Below are 18,955 nucleotides of genomic sequence, written 5' to 3' on the forward strand. Positions count from 1 at the left end.
AGATTCTACCCTTTTCGCCAGGCTCCTGTAGCTCCCAGCCCCGCCGCCGCTCCTCTCCGAGACTCTCCCTCCCATTGGCTGCAGGTCAGGCCGTGGCCCCGCCCCCTAGCCCTTCAGGCGCGCCGATTGGCCGCTGCCCGCGACAGGCCTTCTGCGGGCGAGCGCGCTGTGCCCGCGGGAAGAGAGCGGCGCGGCTCCGGTGTGCGGGCAGCCAGCCGGCTGCATGGCGCGCTGCGAGCGGCTGCGCGGCGCGGCCCTGCGCGACGTGGTGGGCCGGGCGCAGGGGGTCCTGTTCGACTGCGACGGGGTGCTGTGGAACGGCGAGCGCGCAGTGCCGGGCGCCCCCGAGCTCCTGGAGAGACTGGCTCAGGCTGGCAAGGCGGCGCTCTTCGTGAGCAACAACAGCCGGCGCGCGCGGCCCGAGCTGGCCCTCCGCTTCGCGCGTCTTGGCTTCGGGGGGCTGCGCTCCGAGCAGCTCTTCAGCTCCGCGCTGTGCGCCGCGCGCTTGCTGCGCCAGCGCCTGCTCGGACCTCCGGACACTCAGGGCGCGGTGTTCGTGCTGGGCGGTGAAGGGCTGCGGGCCGAGCTGCGCGCCGCCGGGCTGCGCCTGGCGGGGGACCCCAGCGAGGACCCGGGCGCGGCCCCGCGCGTGCGCGCCGTGCTTGTGGGCTACGACGAGCACTTCTCCTTCGCCAAGCTGAGCGAGGCCTGCGCGCACTTGCGCGACCCCGACTGCCTGCTGGTAGCCACCGACCGCGACCCGTGGCACCCTCTCAGCGACGGCAGCCGGACCCCCGGTGAGCGCGGGGAAACAGCTGGCGGGGGGGGGGCGGGGGGGGGCGGCCTGCGCTTTCAGCTCCATGCCTGGGGGTGAAGGCTGGGGAAGGGGCGTCTCCAGGCGATAGGAGGGGTACTGGAGGGATGTACGGGCGGTTCCCACCCAGCAACAGCCCAGCATGTCTTCATGGCGACATCTGGTATTTCTTGCAGCTTTCTTGCAGCTGCCACCCTGTGAGGGGCAGAAGTAGGGTCCGGTTGGACAGATGAGGACACTGTGGCTCGGGGAGTCACAGGTGCAATCCAGGGCCCTGACTCCCAACCCTAGCCTTCCTGAACCAGCCTGCATGACTCCTGTCATTTTCCCCACCCGCCATCGGAGTGAGGTGGGAGAGTTGGGGACAAAGCCTGCTCCCCTGCCCCGAGGGTTGGAACAGGCGTTTCTGGCGGCAGATTGAAGGCAGGTGTGCGGAGAGAACGGGCGGTGGATGGAGTTTGACCTGAGTTCCAGCTGCAGGGCTCTGTAATCTTGTTAAATTACATAACCGTGGAGCATCTCCTCCTTGGGGGTAAAATGGGAATACTAACCATGTCAGTTTAAGTTTCGCTGAGGAGAGAGTGATCAGGGCAAATGCTTGCTCTGTAATAGGTGCTCAGATGATGTAAATTGTATCTGAGCCCTCTCCTGTTACAGAGCTTTATGAAGCACCTTGGTGTGTTATTTAGTTTCAGAATTATTCTGGAGATGGAAGTTATTGTTCCATTTCCAAGTTAAAGCAACTGAGGCTAAGAGAAGGGACATGAGCTACCCAAAAGCAAGAAGACCTGAACTTGGCACTTGAGACCACCTTATCCCCAGCCTCTAAACCCCACCCCTGCCATCCAGGGCACTCTTTGCTGCTGTCATTTAGGAATTTCACATCTGCAGAGGAGGCAGGAGCAAAGGAGGCTCCTATATCTTGGAGGGTTCGCATTAGACAAGAGCAGAGGGTAGCAAAGGCTAACCGACAGCAGGGACAACCCGTCAGTCGGCTGAGGGAGGGACAGATCTCCATCACTTTCTCCCTGCTGGCCACTGACTGTATTGATTCCAGATCCTAGGAGGGCAGGGTGAAACTGATGGAGTAGACAGAGTATTTTGATGGGTGACAGGGAGGGCCTAGAGCTGAGGAGACCTGGGAAGGCTTCCTGGAGGAGGCATCTTGCAGGACAGGGCTCTCAGGAATGGAACAGGGCTTGGGCCATGGCAGAATCAGTTCCAAGCTGGGAATCTTAATAGTTCTAGGCCTATCTTGGCTTTGCCGCAGACCTACTTGCTGCATGACCACTTCAGTGTCCCCATAAATCCAAGGGGAGAGCGCTGCTCAGGGCTCCCAGCTGCCAGTGGCTCCTGCCTGCCTGAGGCCGTGCTGTGAAAAGTGAGTTTCTCCAGAAGCCTCACAGCTCAGGTGAAGGCTGTGGGTTCCGAAGCTCGCCCAAGGGCTCAGGAGAGATGGTGTGGAGCTGCTGGGGAGAGACCAGGCCCTGCCCAGGTGTGCCCCTTGAATCTCAGCACCCACTTGGCTTTGCCCACCAGCTCTGCTGGTCATTCCCACAGCCAAGAGGGGGAGACAGAGCTCAGCAAATACACCACTGCTGTCCTGTTTGAATCGTGCAGCTTTGTAAGAGGAATAACATTTTAAGTAAAGACCCCAGTATGCATAAAATCTGAAATAATGTGAATTTCACCCCAGTTCCCCCTCCCATCCCTATGGGTCCGCTTAATTGTGTGTTTATCTTGTTACCACGTGGCAGTCACTTGAGTCGGCAAATAGAAAGGCCTGCTGTCTTAGGAATACGTCACCAGCAGAATATTCAGGACTCTTGGATGACAGGATGTGGAGAAAACTGGGATATGAAGGTCTGAGGGCAGAGTTGCGTTCAGACTCCCCTGCTGGGATGTTTGCTCCCCCAGAATATGATCTCAGTTTCCTTCACTGCTCTATCCCTGGTGCCTGGCACATAGTTGGGCCTCAGTAATACTGGCTGAGTGAGGTGGGACACGAGGGGCCAAGAGTGATAGGCTCAGACCTGGTAGGAAAGGAAGACGCTGACAGAGCGATGGTCCTGGAGCCGAGACAATCCCTTTGGGATGACTCAGTTGAGCCCTTTCCATTCTGGAAGGAATTCCTAAACAAAGGGTAAATGGCTTTTCCTTCTGACTGAGTTCTTAGGAAACCGTGTGGGCAAGTTCTAGGTCAGAAGTCAGGGAGACCTGCCCCACTGGGTCACTCTGGGCCGGCTCTGCCTTGATCCCAGGGAAGTTCCTCCTCCTCATCTCGGGGCTGCAAGGCTGAAGACACTTGCTGTTTGTGCACCTTCTGTGCCTTTGGCTTAATCATGTTGAATGTCATTCATTGTGAGAAGGGAGACAGGAGGCCCGGAGTGTTTGGAGTCAGACCAGTGGTATACTGATAAATCTTTAAGAACCGGAAGAGCCTTGATTTACACTTTTGCCAGTTTCTGTGGTGGTAGTACTCTCCCTGGTGGCCGAGTTCAGCCTACCAACATGAGGTCACTTCCCATCGTGGGCTTGGGAAGGAAAGTAAGTCCACACCATTCTGTAATATTTCCATCATTGCAGATATAAATAACCTCAAGAGCATAGATAATGGTAAAATAATTAGGCAGCGATGAGTTTTGAGAATTTATTACCTTTGTTTTAAACATTTTATTTAAGTTCATATGAGTTGACTTTAAACAGTGGCTTTGTTTAACTACCAGCTCACAGAATTCCTGAAAAGGAAACATTCAGCACTCTGGAGCCAGTACAGGCCGGCCCTCGTGTGTCTGAGTCAGACTTACTTGAATGCATATCCTTTATCTGCCACTTCCTAAGCTGTGCAACCCTGGACAAGTTACTTAACAACACTGAACATCGTCTGTAAAATGGGTATTCACGAGCTCCTGCACAACCCCTGGTACTTTAGAATGTGCTTAGTAAATTGTGATCATCATCATCATCTGTTCCAGGACATTAGTGTGAAGGTAGAACATTCTGGCACAAAGACATACCGCTGGGACGGGCACAGTGGACTCATTGTATGGGGCAGGATGGTACTGGGCTGAGAATCAGAACCGTCCTTTTCTCAACAGCCCTCCTATTGTTCAATACTTGGGTGCATTCCACAATTCTGCTTATTATAGTTACTGCAGCCACGGACATCTTCAAGCATGTAGCTTTTGTCTCCAGTTTGAATTCTCGCCTTGTGATCACTCCCAGCGGAGGCAGACTGGGTCAGAGGTGCAAACATTTCTGTGCCCTGCTGTGTTCCAAAAGAGCTGGTGCCAGTTTCCGACAGAACACATTCTTGTCGCAATAACCACAACTGCTGTTGGTTAAGTGCTTTTCCATTTCCAAAGCACTTGCCCCTGTGGTGCCCACAGCACCTCTTTGAAGGCAGGCATCACTTGGACCCCCCTTTCCAGTGAGTCCAAGGAAACTCAGAGAGATTGGCTTGCCCAGAGATGTACGGCTGCCAGGGTGAAATAGTGAACCACAGGCAGGACTGACTGAGCCAGGCCTGGTTATGTGCAGTGGCTCCATATTCGAGATGGGAAAACTGAGGCACAGGGAGGTTAATAGCTTGCCCAAGAAAAGTGGAGACGGAATGTGAATGCAGGCAGCTGGTTGCAGAATCTATGCCCTTAAGGCCCACACTAAGACTGGGAAGCAGGCGGCCTTTTCACTCATTTCAGCCTGATTTAACCCCCGTGCCAAGCTGCCTCTGAGGATTCCAGTTCCCAGGCCTGGATGGATGCCTTCCCCGCTGCCTCCCGCACTGACCAAGTGTCCATGTCCCTGCAGGCACCGGGAGCTTGGCTGCTGCTGTGGAGACAGCCTCGGGCCGCCAGGCCCTGGTGGTGGGCAAGCCCAGCCCCTACATGTTCGAGTGCATCACAGAGCACTTCAGCGTGGACCCCGGCCGCACGCTGATGGTGGGCGACCGCCTGGAGACTGACATCCTCTTCGGCCACCGCTGTGGTATGACCACCGTGCTCACGCTCACAGGCGTCTCCAGCCTGGAGGAGGCCCAGGCCTACCTGGCGGCCGGCCAGCACGACCTCGTGCCCCATTACTACGTGGAGAGCATCGCGGACTTGATGGAGGGGTTGGAGGACTGACCCACTGATGCAAGCGCAGCCACAACCCTCCCTTAGCCTGTTCCCGTAGGTGGAGGTGATGGGCCAAGAGCTGCATTAAGGGCTACCGGCTCCCGCACCCCAGTTTCTACCCGGGTGGGACTGGAACCCAGGGAAGGAGTCAAGGTCCCCACACCCACTCCCAGCAGTGGCTGGGCACTCTTTGCTATCCCAGAAGCTGCCCCCTCCCCTCTTACTGGTTCACCCCGGCCTGACCCAGCCAGGTAGCCTTATATCCTGCCCTGTGACCTCCCCTTGTTTCAGTCTGGGCCCTGCTGCCTTGTGATCTCCCCAACCCTGAGCACTTCCGCCCTGGGGCCGCTAGAGCTTTTCCTGGGTCCTGGCGTGGGGTGCCTGTTGACCAATCAGAGGTCTAGGTAACCAGGAATCATTATTGCCCTGAGCCCTGAATGGACCAATCAGAAGGCTAAGTGATAGTGATGCATTGCTGTTGGGTCCTGAGTGGACCAGTTGGGAGCCTAAGTGACAGTGACCTTCTCAGTTCCTAGGTCCTGGGTAGACCAATCAGGACCCCAGCTAGTAATTAGCCATTAGTCTCTTGGATCCTAAATAGAACAATCTAGAAGTCTGAGAGACAGTGGCCTCTCGACTATCTGGGTCTGACTGGACCAGCCAGGGGTCCAGATTTCTGTTCATAAATAAGGGTCCAAGTGCTGAAGACACCGCTGCTCCACAAAGGGGGCCCTTAGTGACTCTGGAGGCTTCTGTAGTGAGGGCCCCACCCCTCCCTGATCACGGTATCAGACCAGTGCTGATGGTGGCCACAGCTTGGGAGTGGGGCTTTTGTGCCCCCGCCTTGCTATCAGTGTTTGCTGTGCCACCTCTCCCGTGCCCACCCCAGTTATTTATTATCGTGTGCCACTGATGGTGGGGGTGGGGGCTGAGCCTCCCCCCGCCACCTCCACCCCTGTTGTAACTGGTCCTCCCGTACTTAATAAAGTGCGAGTAGGAGTGTCTGTGGGTTCAAGTCTGTGTCCAGGGTGGGATGGGGGGAAGAGCCCCTGCCTGAGCCTGTTCTCCCCAAAACTGGCCCATTCCCTCTGTGAAATGATCCACCCCAGTTCCAGCGTGTTCTCTGTGTAGAGTGGTACCTTAGCTTAATAGCACTTTATGCCTCACCGAGTCTTTTTTTAAAAACATTTTTGGCCATGCCACATAGCATGTGGAATCTAGTTCCCCAACCAGGGGTTGAACCTCCGCCCCCTGCACTGGAAGTGCAGAGTCTTAACCACTGGACCACCAGGAAGGGTCCTCCTCACTGAGTCTTTATATAATATGTTTCAGTCCTTCAGGAAATCCAGCAAGCTTGCATTACTCATTCCACTTTACTCCTTGCGGAACGAGGATCAAAAAGGTGATGTTAGCTTACACAAGGGCACACACCTAGAAAGTGTGACCCCCTGAGTGGGGCCGAAACTTGTGTTGACTCTGGGAGGCTGCAGCCCCGCTTTGTAGAGACTGAAGGGGGAGACAGGTCCTCGCCCTCCTCCAGGAGCTCAGGAGAGATACAGTGCACACCCCTCCACTGGATTTCAGGCATCCTTCACACCTGGGCTGCTGCTGTGACTGCCCTGCTGGCCTTGAGCTTCCCCAGGGCCTCCTGCAGAGCAGGTGCCCAGCTGGAAGCTGGTTGATGGGCAGGCCTGACTCACTGATGCACTTGTCACTTGAGCTTGCACAAGCCCCTGCCTGCTCAGCCTGTTTCCTCATCTGTAAAGTGAGGGATGGGACTCCGAGGTCTGGAAAATTCTCTTCAGTGTGGTTCTTGGGAAGATGGAGTGCTTGACTGAGTCTGGCTGCATCAGGAGGTAAGAGCAAATGTGCTTTTCTGGTGACTTTTGGTTAAGGCATAAAGGAGTTTATTGGCTGCCCCATGAAGTGGTCCAACACCCTCCAGGTGCATCTCTCTCATCCTGTCACTCTTACGGGCTTTGGATGTGGAAGTGGTTGCAGCCATTATGTGATCACAAGGCATGGCCTGGTATATTTCTCTGCTCTGTGACTCTGCTTCAGAAAAATGGGAAGCACTTGGGGGTATTTTCCCTAGACCTCTAAAAGTTGCAAACCATCAGAAAAAGTCTAAGAACAGCACAATGAATACCATATGGTCTTCACTAGATTTCTAGCTAATATTTCAGGCAACCGATGACACCAATTGACGAAACAACTCCTTCACATTATACCTCCTGATTTCAATAGGTTCCTAGTTTTGCCTCACCCCACCTCCACCCCTGCCTGTTGACTACTTTCTTGGTGAACAGAAACCTGAGAGGTACTTTCTGTTGTTCCTGCCATAATTTTTCCCTCTGGGAGTGGCTTTGAGTTAGGGGCCAAAGCTTAGACTTGCTGAAATAAATCTGAGCTTAGTCTAGCATCAGAGTCCCACAGAGCACTCCCTTTTGATTTCATTTTATCTATTACAGATAATCATAACTACAGGTCTGTGAATTTTACTTTTTTCGCAATTCCTTATGCATCCATTTAGCCAACTCCCCAGGACTTGGAGCCATGTCTAAATTCCACTGGTAACATTTACCTTTATTAAATTTTTTTTCAGAATGCACATAATTTTTTTGCTTTTTGCCAAGCTGCGTGGCTGGCAGGACCTTAGTTACTCAGTCAGGGACTGAACCCAGGTCCTGGGCCATGAAATTGTGCGTCCTAACCACTGCAGCACCAGAGAATTCTCCTAGGCCTACCTTTAGAGGCAATGCAGCACTGCTGCTCGGACCATGGGTGACCACGTGACCACCTAGGACTCAAAGGTTCCTCACCCCTGCCCTTTCATACTTTCTCTTTTCAACCCACACATTTCTATGAGCCACGGCCTTTGTAGCAAATCCCACTTCTCTGACACACACTGAAAGGGGAAACTGTTTACCCACAGGATACAGTACTTTTGACGCCACAATGTGCGAGGTTTCTACATCAAGCAATTCTCCAGTTTTCTGCGAATACCACCTGGGTGTCCTACAACCTAATTCAATTTCGACACTACCTGGAGTCAGTGCAGACCCCACAGGTTAAGGGCTCAGCCCCCCTAGACTTTCCCCTACTTCAGTGCCAGGCCCAAATGCCAGGTCGTTACCTGTACTCTGATCCACTGGCTATAAATCAGAGGTTCCCACAACCCCCTTCTCAGGTTTGATCATTTGTTACAACGGTTCACAAAACTCAGGGAAACTATGATTATGGGTTTATTCTACAATAAAGGATACGACAAAGCATACCAGTGAACAGCAAGATGAAGACATACACAGGGCGAGGCCCTGGAGGGTACTAAGAGAAGAGTTGCTGTCCCAGTGGGCTTAGGCTGTGCCACCCTGCCAACATGTGGGCGTGTTCACCAACCTGGGTGATCTCCAAACTGTGTAGCTTGGGGATTCCTATGGAGGGGGTTTATCACGTTGGCATGATAGATCATTAGTCTCTAGCTCCTCTCCCCTTCTTGGAAGATGGGTGGCAGAGCCGAAAGTTCCAAGCTTCTGATCACTGCTTGATCTTTCTGGTGACCAGCCCCCACCTTGAAGCCATCCAAGTGCCCACCAAGAGTTACCTCATCAGAACAAAAAATGCTCCTATCACTCAGGAAATGCCACAGGATTTAGAAGCTCTATGTCAGGAACCAGGGTCATAAACCAGATACACATTTCTTACTATGTCACACTCCCTCAGTTATTTATTTTTTATGTTTTGACTGCACCAGCTCTTACTTGCGGCATGCAGGATCTTAAGTTCAGCATGTGAACTCTTAGTTGTGGCACGTGGGATCTAGTTCCCTGACCAGGGATAGAACCCAGGCTCCCGGCATTGGGAGTGCAGAGTCTTAGCCACTGGACCACCAGGAAAGTCCCTAATTTATAAAAGTTTCAAACCAACAGAAAAGGTGTAAGTGAAAGTGAAGTCACTCAGTCGTGTCCAGCTCTTCGAGACCCCATGGACTGCAGCCTACCAGGCTCCTCCGTCCATGGGATTTTCCAGGCGAGAGTACTGGAGTGGGGTGCCATTGCTTCTCCTAGAAAAGGTGTAAGAATGGCACAATGAACACTCATGCCCTTCATCTACATTCCCAGTTGTTTTCTATTTGTCCAATTTGCTTAGTTGCTCTGTATGTATACTGACATTTTTAAACTGGCTTGTTTGAGAGTATGTTACAGGTATGTTACAGGTATGAAGACTGCTGCTGCTGCTGCTGCTGCTAAGTCGCTTCAGTCGTGTCCGACTCTGTGTGACCCCATAGATGGCAGCCCACCAGGCTCCCCCGTCCCTGAGATTCTCCAGGCAAGAACATTGGCGTGGGTTGCCATTTCCTTCTCCAATGCATGAAAGTGAAAAGTGAAAGTGAAGTCGCTCAGTCGTGCCCGACTCTTAGCGACCCCATGGACTGCAGCCTACCAGGCTCCTCTGTCCATGGGATTTTCCAGGCAAGAATACTGGAGTGGGGTGCCATTGCCTTCTCCAGGTATGAAGACAGTTCATCTCAAATCGTTTACACTGTCTGTCCTAAAAGCAGGGGCTAACCGTGGATTGTGGTTGTGCAGAAGAGTGAGGACTGTCTATCTGGCCATAATCCATGATCATACAGGAACCCAGATCTTTTATGATTTCATTGAGCCACTGAATCAATCTGCTATGGAAACCTCCTAGCTCCAGACTGCTTGGTATGTGAATTTTTCTTAATTTTAAAGCAGTTTTTCTTGAGTTTTCTGTTACTTGCAGCCCCAAACTCTCCTGATACACAGGTCCCAAGCACATTATAGAAAACATTAAAATGCATCCACAGCCCCCATTAAATATATTTATGGGGGGGGTACTATACATATCTCCAAGGATTTTTATACTTTCATTTTAGACATTATTTAGCTATGGGGATCTAATGTAAGAGTGACCAATCTCTAGGAAGGCTTGGACATGCTTTTGAAGAAGAAAATTCCACCCACAAAATTGCTTTCAAAGGCAATAGTTTTTATGACTAGCAAGGGTTAGGTTTGACCAAAGTAAACATTTATTAACTTCAGTTCTGCAGTCTTAGTATTTGGGGGCCAACACATTTTTTTTCCTTCAAGTCTCAAATATTTTCTAAGCTCTTAAAAAGCTCTTAGCTTCCTCTGAGTCTATAATTATGTCACCCCCCTCCCCACGTACACACACATACCAGAGAACCATTAAAAAAAAATAAAGACTCATGCCTGAGCCCTGGAGGATAATGAAGGACAGGGTCTGGACCTCACCTAGACCTCATGAGAGGAGTGGTGATTCTCCAAAGGCAAGCTGGGGCCTGTGTTCAGAGAGGGACAAACACTAGGTGGGAAGGCAAAGTGACAGAGGCCCCTGTGTTTGGGGAGACGGCTGGCTGAGCACATGCAGCAGCGCAAGCAAAGGCAGGGAGGTGAGAAAGGATGAGCAGGTAAATGAGGAGGTGGGCTCCAGCACAATCTGCTTGGGAAAGTATCTGAAGTTGGGGGCATCCTCCCACTAGTCCTTTCCGACCCTTCATGGAACAGGGGGAAAAGATCACTTCTGAGGTCCAAGAATCCCAGCATCACACTGTTCTTCCCTTGGCTCAGCAGATGAAAGCACTGCAGCCCAAGCTCCCCGTGTGACCCTGGCCAAATGGCCACCCTCCCTGGGTGGTCTCCACATTATTAAATGAAGGAGCTCTGGAGCTGGCTCTGGCCACGCCCACCCTCCCCAGCTGGGCCGGCCAGGCTGCCTGGGGGTGCAGAGGGTACCTCAGGGGGTCTGGTAGCCCTCCCCACCACGGCCAGCTGGAGGAACCACAGCCTTCCTGGGGGCTGGGTGGGAGCCGGCAGCCTGGGAAGAGCCATGCTGGCCTGGATCTCATGTCTGGACAAGCTCAACTCATTTCTCACAGCAGCAGCCAAGGTCCAGCCCGTAGGGCCAGCCTGCAGGATGGAGGAATTCCAGACAGCTGGCTGCCTCCACTGCAGTGAGGCACAGGAGAGTCTCTGGGTGGGGAGGGGCTTGGCTTTGAGGAGTGCAGGAGAGAAAGCTGACTTTCAGACCCTCTCACCTCACTCCTATAACCCTCCAGGCAGATGGGTAACATCCCCACTTTCCAGGCCTGGATACAGGTTCAGGGAGGACAAGGATCTTGGCTGGAGTTACAGCCCGGTAGCCCCCAAATCAGGACTTGCCCCTCCTCTCCGATTCTGATGTCAGCTTGGCTTCAGGGCCCCAGAGCAGCTTCCCTGTGCAGAAGTTCGACCCAGGTGGCTGCTTCAGGAGGGAGGTGAAGATGAAATGAGATAATGGATGAAAGCAAGGCGCCGGGCACAGGGCCTGACAGATAAGTGCCGCCACCAGCAGAAGGCCCTGAGACTGTGTGTGTGGGGGGTTTAATGCAGCTTGTCCTTGCCCTCCACCTCCAGAAAAACACGGTCCTTCTTATTTATAGGGGACACTGGACTCTGTAGAGACTCCCCACCAGAGCCTGGGGATGGGGGGACTACCTAGGGATGACGTGGGGGTGAGAGGGTGGCCTCCCAGAAGTGTTGACCCAGGAAGGTGCACTCAGTCTGGAAGAAGATAAAAGAAGACAGCAAAAACCTTCTGAGACTCTATGAACAAAAGAATCATCTATTAAGGATATACAACAGACCTGAACTCTACCTTGCGCTAAGCTTGTGCAAGAGAGCAGGCCTGCTCATGCCCAATTCACAGACAGGCCAACCGAGGCAATCAGGCAGGCCAAATGCCACAGAGGACTAAAGCAGCCCTCATCCAACAACATACACTTCCTGGTGCCAAACTCCATCTTCCAGGATGTGGGGGAAATGAAGGAGCAGCTCCTGAGGCTCTAAGAGCCCCACCACTGGGGAGTAGCCAGCCAGGCCCACCTGATGGCCGTCACAGCAGGGACTGCATCTGAAGCATCTCTGGCTTTGGTCCAGGGCTCCTCCTGAAATACCCTCATTCCTTGTCCAGGCAGAGAGGATGTCTGTGGGCCTCAGAGGGCAAGCGCAGAGGAGAGGCAGTGGAACTGGGCACCACCCACCCCTCCCTAATGCGGAGGTTTGGAGGAAGGCCCTGGAGGAAAAAGGGAAGCACTTTTGCTGGTTGGTTTCTGAGGCAGCTGGCTTGGTCTAGGAGGAGGGGTGAGGGGCTCACAGGGGGTGCCACCCCAACCTCTCTGGGCCTGCCTTTCAGCCCCGTGCCCTCACCCCTCCTCCTGTGCCAATGTGGGCCTCAGTCTCTGGAGGAAGATGGGGGATGGGGAGGCAGCGAGCTCGGGGCAGGGCCTCTAGATGTGAGTCACCCGTGGTCCACATCTTCTTAGCTCTTCAGTGCTGGTGATTTCAGAAGGGGGACACTGATGTGAAGGAGGTCCTGTTGATACCTCTCTTAGCAAGCCCCCAACCCCACCCACCCAGGGCTCCCCATGCTCCTCTCCCTACTTGGTTTCTGAATGTGAGGTGAGCACCCCTTGAACCCACCCTCAAGTCTGTTGCTACAGTGATTTTTCCTGCAGTCTAAATCTGGCCTCACTACTCAATCTTCATGTAACTTTCTGTGGCCTCCCCAGCACCCTCAGATCAAACAATGCCCACACCCCTCCGTGAGGCCCTTCATGATCCAGTACCATTGGCCTCCCAGCCTCATAACCCCATCTTTCCCCAGCACCCCCCTAAACTCCAGCCACGCCCAGATGCTCACAGTTGCCCAGATGCTCACGGTTCCCCAGACGTGTGCTGTCTCATTTCTGTGCCCATGCTGGAATGCCAGTCCCTGTTTCTTCACCCATCCTTGAAGATCGACCTTCTAGGACTTCCCTGGCAGTCCAGTGGTTAAGACTCTGCCCTTCCACTGCAGTTGGCACACGTTCAATCCTTGGTCAGGGAACTAAGATCCCGCATGCCATGTGGGGTGGCCAAAAAAAGAAAAGACCCACATTCTTCCCATTCTGGACCACCCCACCACAGTGCTTGCTCATGACTTCTCTCAGAGCCAGCATTGTGCTACTTCTTAATTAGGTTCACAGTCAAATTCTGCCCCCAACAGAGAGCTACTTGAGAGCAGGTACTGAGGGCTTCATCTTTGAATCCTCTGAGGCCAGCTCAGGGCCAGGCACATAATAGGTGCTCAGTAAAATACCTGCTAAACGGATGGGGAAAAGAAGTTGTGCCTGGCGTCAGAGGGAGAAAGAATGGAGGCGGGTGCACAGACCGGGGACCCCAGCCTTTTATGGCCTGGCTCACCCTGGGCCTCCTTCCAGGCTTGACCCTCTTGGACAGGCCAGAAGCTGTTAGGCAGGGGCTCCTGGAGGATCTGCAGCAGGGCCCTCGGGAGGGCCAAAGCCTGCGGCCTGAGTCCCGAGCCTGGGCGGCAGCCTCAACCCTGACACCAGCCCAGTCTTTCTTTAGCGCTAGTGAAGAGCAGAGCAGCAGCCGCAATCCCTGTTTCCGGGGGAGGCAGGGCTTGGTTAATGGGTCCTGCGCCCTCTGCAGAGGCGCCCAGAGCGGGCCACGCCCTTGCCCCTGCCAAGGAACAGAGCCTCTCGAATCTCAGATCTAATTCTCGAGGGACCCTGCACCCCTTCAGCTGCCTTCTCTGGGTATCCCCCCAGCTCAGCCAGCTAGCCCTGGCCCTCTTCCAGCTAACTCTTGGACCTAATTCATCCTCAAACTATTTTCCACTGGCTTCCCCCAATCCTTGCCACAGCACAATTTTGGGAAGGGGTTGGAGAATTGGGAGGTGGAGCCTGGGCCTTGTGGGAGTGGCTAAGAAGGAATGGGGGGGGCATCTCCACTCCGATTGGTCATCTCTGCTCCACAACGGGCTTCAAAATTCCATTCACTCCGCCTCCTGTGGCCCCCATCCCCTTCCTGAGTTACAATTGGCTCAGCATCCAGGGGGCGGGACTCACCGGGGTCTGGTCCACTTAAAAGGGTGGGAGCGGCCCAAAGCTCATTTCTCCTGCAGAGTCTTCAGACAGCTGGTGCCGAAGTTTCAGGAACATCCTCCTCTCTCCAATCATGGCTTGTGTGAGTATGGGGACCCCCCCAACCCTAAGGCCCAGAGATGGTCTGGGGGCTCAGCCAGGGAGAGCGAGGGTAGATCAGGATCTGGGTTCTAATTCCCGTGGTGCGGCCTTGAACAAGTGTCTTTTCTGGGCCTCAGTGGCCGTGTCTGTAAAATGAGGGTAGGGCCACAGTCCCCCAAGGCCTTCTCTGGCTTAAGAAATTTCTGGATTCCCCCAGAGTCTGATAGCAGAATTATTTCCGCCAAGGTCTGACTTTTCTGCAGCTCTCTTGAGAAGTGGGAGTGGAAAGGGTGTGGCCGACTGGACATGGGGGCGGGAGGAGCATTTTCTTAGTGCCCAGGACACTGTCCCTTCCCCCTCCTCCACCTAATAGAAACTGCTCTCCCTTCCCCCCCTGCAGCTGTCCCCAGTCCCTGGGCCAGGGCAGAGTCACCCTGTGCTCCAGAGAGCTCTGAAAAGTCGCCAGGATCTGAGCCACGCTGCCTGGGGGTAGCCTGCATAGGTTAGCCCGCTGCAGTGAGTGATTCTGTCCAAGGTGGTCAGATGAAGGTTGGGGGAGAGTGCGCTACAACCCTTTCCTCCAGGCTAGGAGGGGTGTGTATGTGTGATAAGGGATATCAAGGAGCAAGCTAGAATATTCTGCAGGCCCCGAGGGACAGGATTCAAGTTTCTGGCAGGAGGAACCACTCACACCAGTTAAGCTTTGCACTTGAATTGTTAACCCTGAACCAGCCAGGATGCAGGCTCCTACCCCGGGGCCCATTCTCCCTTCTTAGAGGGGTCTAACTGTGCTCCTTAGGGGACTCCCCTCCAGCCCCTGTCCCTCTCTGCACAGAGGGGCTTGAAGGGGATGGTGGACACCGCCCAGCTCCAGGCCTCTTCCTCTCCAGCAGATGTACAGACAGCCTCACTTACCCTCCTTTGCCCCCCAACTCGCAGAGACCCATGTGGAGGCGGGCTCTCTCCATCTATTCAGCGAGGCAGGCAATGGAGCAGACAGCACTCCACCTCCCAGGCTAGACATTGCATCTAAAATCCCCAGGCTAAATCGCAGAAACTTCTAGATCCTGTCTTCTTAGAATCTCAGTCATGTTACAGACAAGAAATTGACTCAGCTGGGAGTAGGGACTTGCCCAGAACCACACAAAGAAGGAGAGCCTAGAACTTGCAGCCGGGTTCCTCAGGCTTCAGGTCGGCCTGGTCAGAGCACCCTAAAAAGGGGACGACCCCACCCCTTCATCCCCACCCACACCTCTAGACGCCCCATCCCGACCCCGCCATTGCGTCCTCTAACCCTTCTGGGCGGGGTCTCGTCTGGCAGGGTCTGGTCGCCAGCAACCTGAATCTCAAACCTGGGGAGTGCCTCAGAGTGCGGGGCGAGGTGGCCGCAGACGCCAAGAGGTGAGGGGGATGAGGGCTGGGGCGGCGGGCGGCGGGCGGCAGGGGCGGCGGGCGGCAGGGGCGGCGGGCGGCAGGGGCGGCGGGCGGCAGGGGCGGCGGGCGGCAGGGGCGGCGGGCGGCAGGGGCGGGGGCTCAGCTCGAGGGAGGAGCCGGGCCCGGCCCCTCCCTCCCGCGGGGGCAGGTTTCAGGTCCGCGGCCGCTGAGGCAGTGTCTTCTGGATGAGTCACTTCTTCCGCGGGGTCTGGACGCCCCTACCATTGTCGCACCCTTAAACTGAACCAGCTGCGGCCTCGTCATCTACCTCGGCTGGCCTTCCTCTCGCCCCTTGCTGTGGGCGGGGCCTGAGGGGGCGGAGAGAAGGGATGAAAGGGCGTCACCCTTGCTGCCCGCCTTCGAGATCCGTTTTTTTTTTCTTTCACTCCTTCCTGAACTCATCATTCATTCGGCCAGCTGGCCTAGTTTCTCCGGAGTCTTGTGACCTTGGGTCAGTCAACCCCCCCGCCTTGAGCCTTATTTGTTAATCAGTTCGTGGAGGGGGAAGTTGCTGTGTGAAAGTGCAGTGCTGGATCTCTCGGTGACGATGATGACCAGCTGACCGTATTAAAAGAGCCGCAGGTTTCACGCGTACCACTTGTGCCATTCTTTCCAAACCCTCAGAGGTAGGCATTGCTGTTAGCTCCACTCAGCAAATGTATTATTGTTATTCGTTCATGAGCCCCGCAGTTATTGAGCACCTACCTGCTGTGTGTCACGCATCGTGCTGGGCACCAGGGCTACAGATAGACAAGACGGCCAGGACAGTTGCCTTCCCAGAGGACGCCATCTGGAGGGAGTCTCTGACCTTGATCAAAGGGGCTGGGACACAAATTCATGTCTGCAAGAGTCCTGGCTGTCAGCACAGCAAGACCCTTAAGAGATCCTCTTGGTGCAGCCTCCGCTGTGTAGATATGGATACTGAGATCCAGAGAGGGGCAGGGACTTGCTCAGGGGCGCACAGCAAGGAGGAGGCAGGGACACAGCTGGAATCCAGGTTTCCTGCTTCTCGCAGTGAGTTCCGCCAGCGAGGTGCATTCACACGGACTGGGTGGCACAGACTAGAGGGCCTGAGGGGGCTATGGCCGGTGGGGGTGGCCTCAAGCCCACCTGTTACCCTCTAGCTTCTTGCTGAACCTGGGCAAAGACGACAACAACCTGTGCCTCCACTTCAACCCTCGTTTCAACGCGCATGGGGACGTCAACACCATCGTGTGTAACAGCAAGGACGCTGGGGCCTGGGGGGCCGAGCAGAGGGAATCTGCCTTCCCCTTCCAGCCTGGAAGTGTCGTGGAGGTGGGCTGGGGTCTGGGGGCGGCGGGGGATCAGGGCACTGGGTGGGCTGGGGCAGAGCTGGGTTGAGTGGCTAGAAATCTAGGGCCCAACCCTCCAACCTCGCTCCCCCTTCCTCTACCTTCCCATCTCCCTGCCCTTCCCTCACCAGTTGGGTGATCCTCGGTGAGCAATATCCCCTTCTCCCAACCTCAGGGCCTCACCCATGAAGCAGGGCTGTTGTCAGGGCCGAGTGAGGAAAGAGCTCTGCGAGGGCCTAGGACCTGCATGCTGCAGCTGTGGCCATGGAGTCAAGGGTCTCTGTGGGGTCCACATGCTCACTGCCTTTCTGCACCCCTAGGTATGCATCTCCTTCAACCAGACGGACCTAACCATCAAGCTGCCTGATGGATACGAATTCAAGTTCCCCAACCGCCTCAACCTGGAGGCCATCAACTACCTGTCTGCAGGTGGTGACTTCAAGATCAAATGTGTGGCCTTTGAGTGACATATGGGCCAGCCAGCCCATGGCCCCCAATAAAGGCAGCTGCCTGTGCTCCCCCTGATCTAGCCTCCTGTGTGTGTGGGTGTGGAAGAGGAGGGTTCCACCAACTGCCCCAAGCCCTGTCTCTGCCCTTTCCTTCACTTTCATTCACTACCTTGATGCATACCTTTTTGGGGGGTGGGGCTGCGCTATGTGGCTCGTGGAATCTGAGTTCCCTGACCAGGGATGGAACCCAGGCCCATGGCAGTGAAAGCATCTAACCATTGGACCCGACAGGGAACTCCCTTGATGTTATACCTCTTAAGTGGGCTTCCAATCCACTCCATTATTCTTGCCTGGAAAATCCCGTGGGCAGAGGAACCTGGCAGACTACAGTCCATAGGGTCGCAAAGAGTCAAACACAACTGAAGTGCAGGCATACCTCTTACGTGCCACTGACATCTTCTTCCCCTGGGTCCCCTGGGCTGAACAGAAAGCTCGGTACCCAGTAGAGAGCTCAATACTAAATAAGCCCCAGTCACTACCCTCAAACAGTTGCCAACTCAGTGGACCCCAGCACGCAGTAGATGCTCAAAAGGTATTGAATAAATGAAAACAGGGAGAGTCAAGAACAGGCTGATTCATGCCATGGTATCTGGAGCAGCACAGAGGGAGGTAGAGGGAAGAATACCTGGGGCCCCTCATTTGTTTTCATGAGCTAGGAAGCTGTCCGATTTCAGACAGGGAAAAGCTGTGTGCCCTTCTGGGCCTTAATTGACCTCACTGAGCCTGTTTAATTCATGCATATAACGGGGAGGATAGCACGGAGCCTCTCATGGGATTGCTGTGAGGATGAGGTGAGGTATGTGAAGGAGGACAAGCATAGGGCTGGCACATGACAACCACGCAGTGGGTAGAATATCCGTCCCTGCCCTACTATCGCTTGAGATCTTATCCCCTGAATCTGAAGGGGAGGAAACAGGCTCCGGGTGGTGACTCCCTGGTCTGTACCAGGCCCAGCTGAGCCTTCTGGGCCTCCCCAATCACCCCAGCTTTGTGGTGCCTGGCCACACCCCTGAATGCTGGAGTGTAAGGGCAACCAGGGTGCCAGTCTGGAAACTCAGGACCCTTAACCCAACAATGGGAAGATGGGCTTGGGCGATGGCCCTGGCACCACCTGCTGGCCCATTTCTGATAGGAGGAATGGGGGAGAGGGGATGCTAGCCCCTGCAGAGAGCCTAGAAATAGAGGCAGGTGGGCCTCCTGCTGCACACAGCCTCTTCTTCCCTGCAGAGCAGAGGATTGCAGGGGACTCACACAGCTCTCCACGAGCCCCTCTGCTGGTTTCCAGAGGATGTGCTTTCCAAGGCCAGCCAGGCTGTGTTACTCTGGAGGGCAAGGCTTCACCCAGCTCCATCATGCTCATTTGTCACAAGAGATGGGACATGAGCTGACTGCTGGGCAACCCTGCACACTGACCACGCCTCTGCCCCCTTTCCTTTCTGCTCCCTCCTGTAGGGCTCCTACCTCCCTGGGAAACAGCCCCTGGGAACTGAGCCAGTGTTCCCAAAAGGCTTAGAATCAGAACCCCAGCAGGCAACCCCCAAACCCCAGGGAAGCCTCCTGAGGTGTGTGTGGGGTGGGAGCTTGGCTAATTTCAGTCTCCAGAACAGCTAGCATCAGCTGTGAAACACTGGATAGGTCTCTTTCCCCCAGCCTTAGTTTTCTCACCTGTAAAATGCGGGCTGTTATTTTCAACTGGCCCCTTTGGGTGGATCACT

At 54.7% G+C, this 18,955-nt stretch overlaps 2 protein-coding genes and 1 long non-coding RNA gene across 6 annotated transcripts; 2 read left to right on the forward strand and 1 right to left on the reverse strand.

Annotated features, from left to right (window-relative positions):
- The first annotated feature begins 160 nt into the window (after positions 1-160).
- On the forward strand, positions 161-5,936 carry PDXP (pyridoxal phosphatase). The gene is made up of 2 exons (XM_061418463.1): positions 161-797; positions 4,625-5,936. The coding sequence occupies exons 1-2, from the start codon at positions 224-226 to the stop codon at positions 4,939-4,941; spliced, it is 891 nt and encodes a 296-aa protein (XP_061274447.1). The 5' UTR covers positions 161-223; the 3' UTR covers positions 4,942-5,936.
- LOC133248363 (uncharacterized) lies at positions 3,451-13,955 on the reverse strand. Of its 4 annotated transcripts, none has more exons than XR_009736687.1 (4): positions 13,868-13,955; positions 12,658-12,843; positions 8,199-8,995; positions 3,451-6,808 (listed from the first exon to the last, which is right to left on the reverse strand). It is a non-coding gene; the product is annotated as an uncharacterized LOC133248363 (long non-coding RNA). The 4 variants fall into 4 exon arrangements; XR_009736690.1 differs by lacking the exon at positions 13,868-13,955 and adding an exon at positions 11,841-12,290 and having other exon boundaries at positions 6,025-6,815; positions 12,658-13,741; XR_009736689.1 differs by lacking the exons at positions 3,451-6,808; positions 13,868-13,955 and adding exons at positions 11,841-12,030; positions 12,165-12,290 and having other exon boundaries at positions 8,165-8,995; positions 12,658-13,741.
- LGALS1 (galectin 1) lies at positions 13,901-17,256 on the forward strand. Its single transcript, XM_061418467.1, has 4 exons — positions 13,901-13,985; positions 15,306-15,385; positions 16,543-16,714; positions 17,052-17,256. Exons 1-4 carry the CDS (start codon positions 13,977-13,979, stop codon positions 17,196-17,198), a joined length of 408 nt encoding a protein of 135 aa, XP_061274451.1. The 5' UTR covers positions 13,901-13,976; the 3' UTR covers positions 17,199-17,256.
- Positions 17,257-18,955: the final 1,699 nt, after the last annotated feature.

Source organism: Bos javanicus, chromosome 5 (genome assembly GCF_032452875.1).
Source record: "Bos javanicus breed banteng chromosome 5, ARS-OSU_banteng_1.0, whole genome shotgun sequence".
In the NCBI taxonomy this organism is placed as follows: Eukaryota; Metazoa; Chordata; class Mammalia; order Artiodactyla; family Bovidae; genus Bos; species Bos javanicus.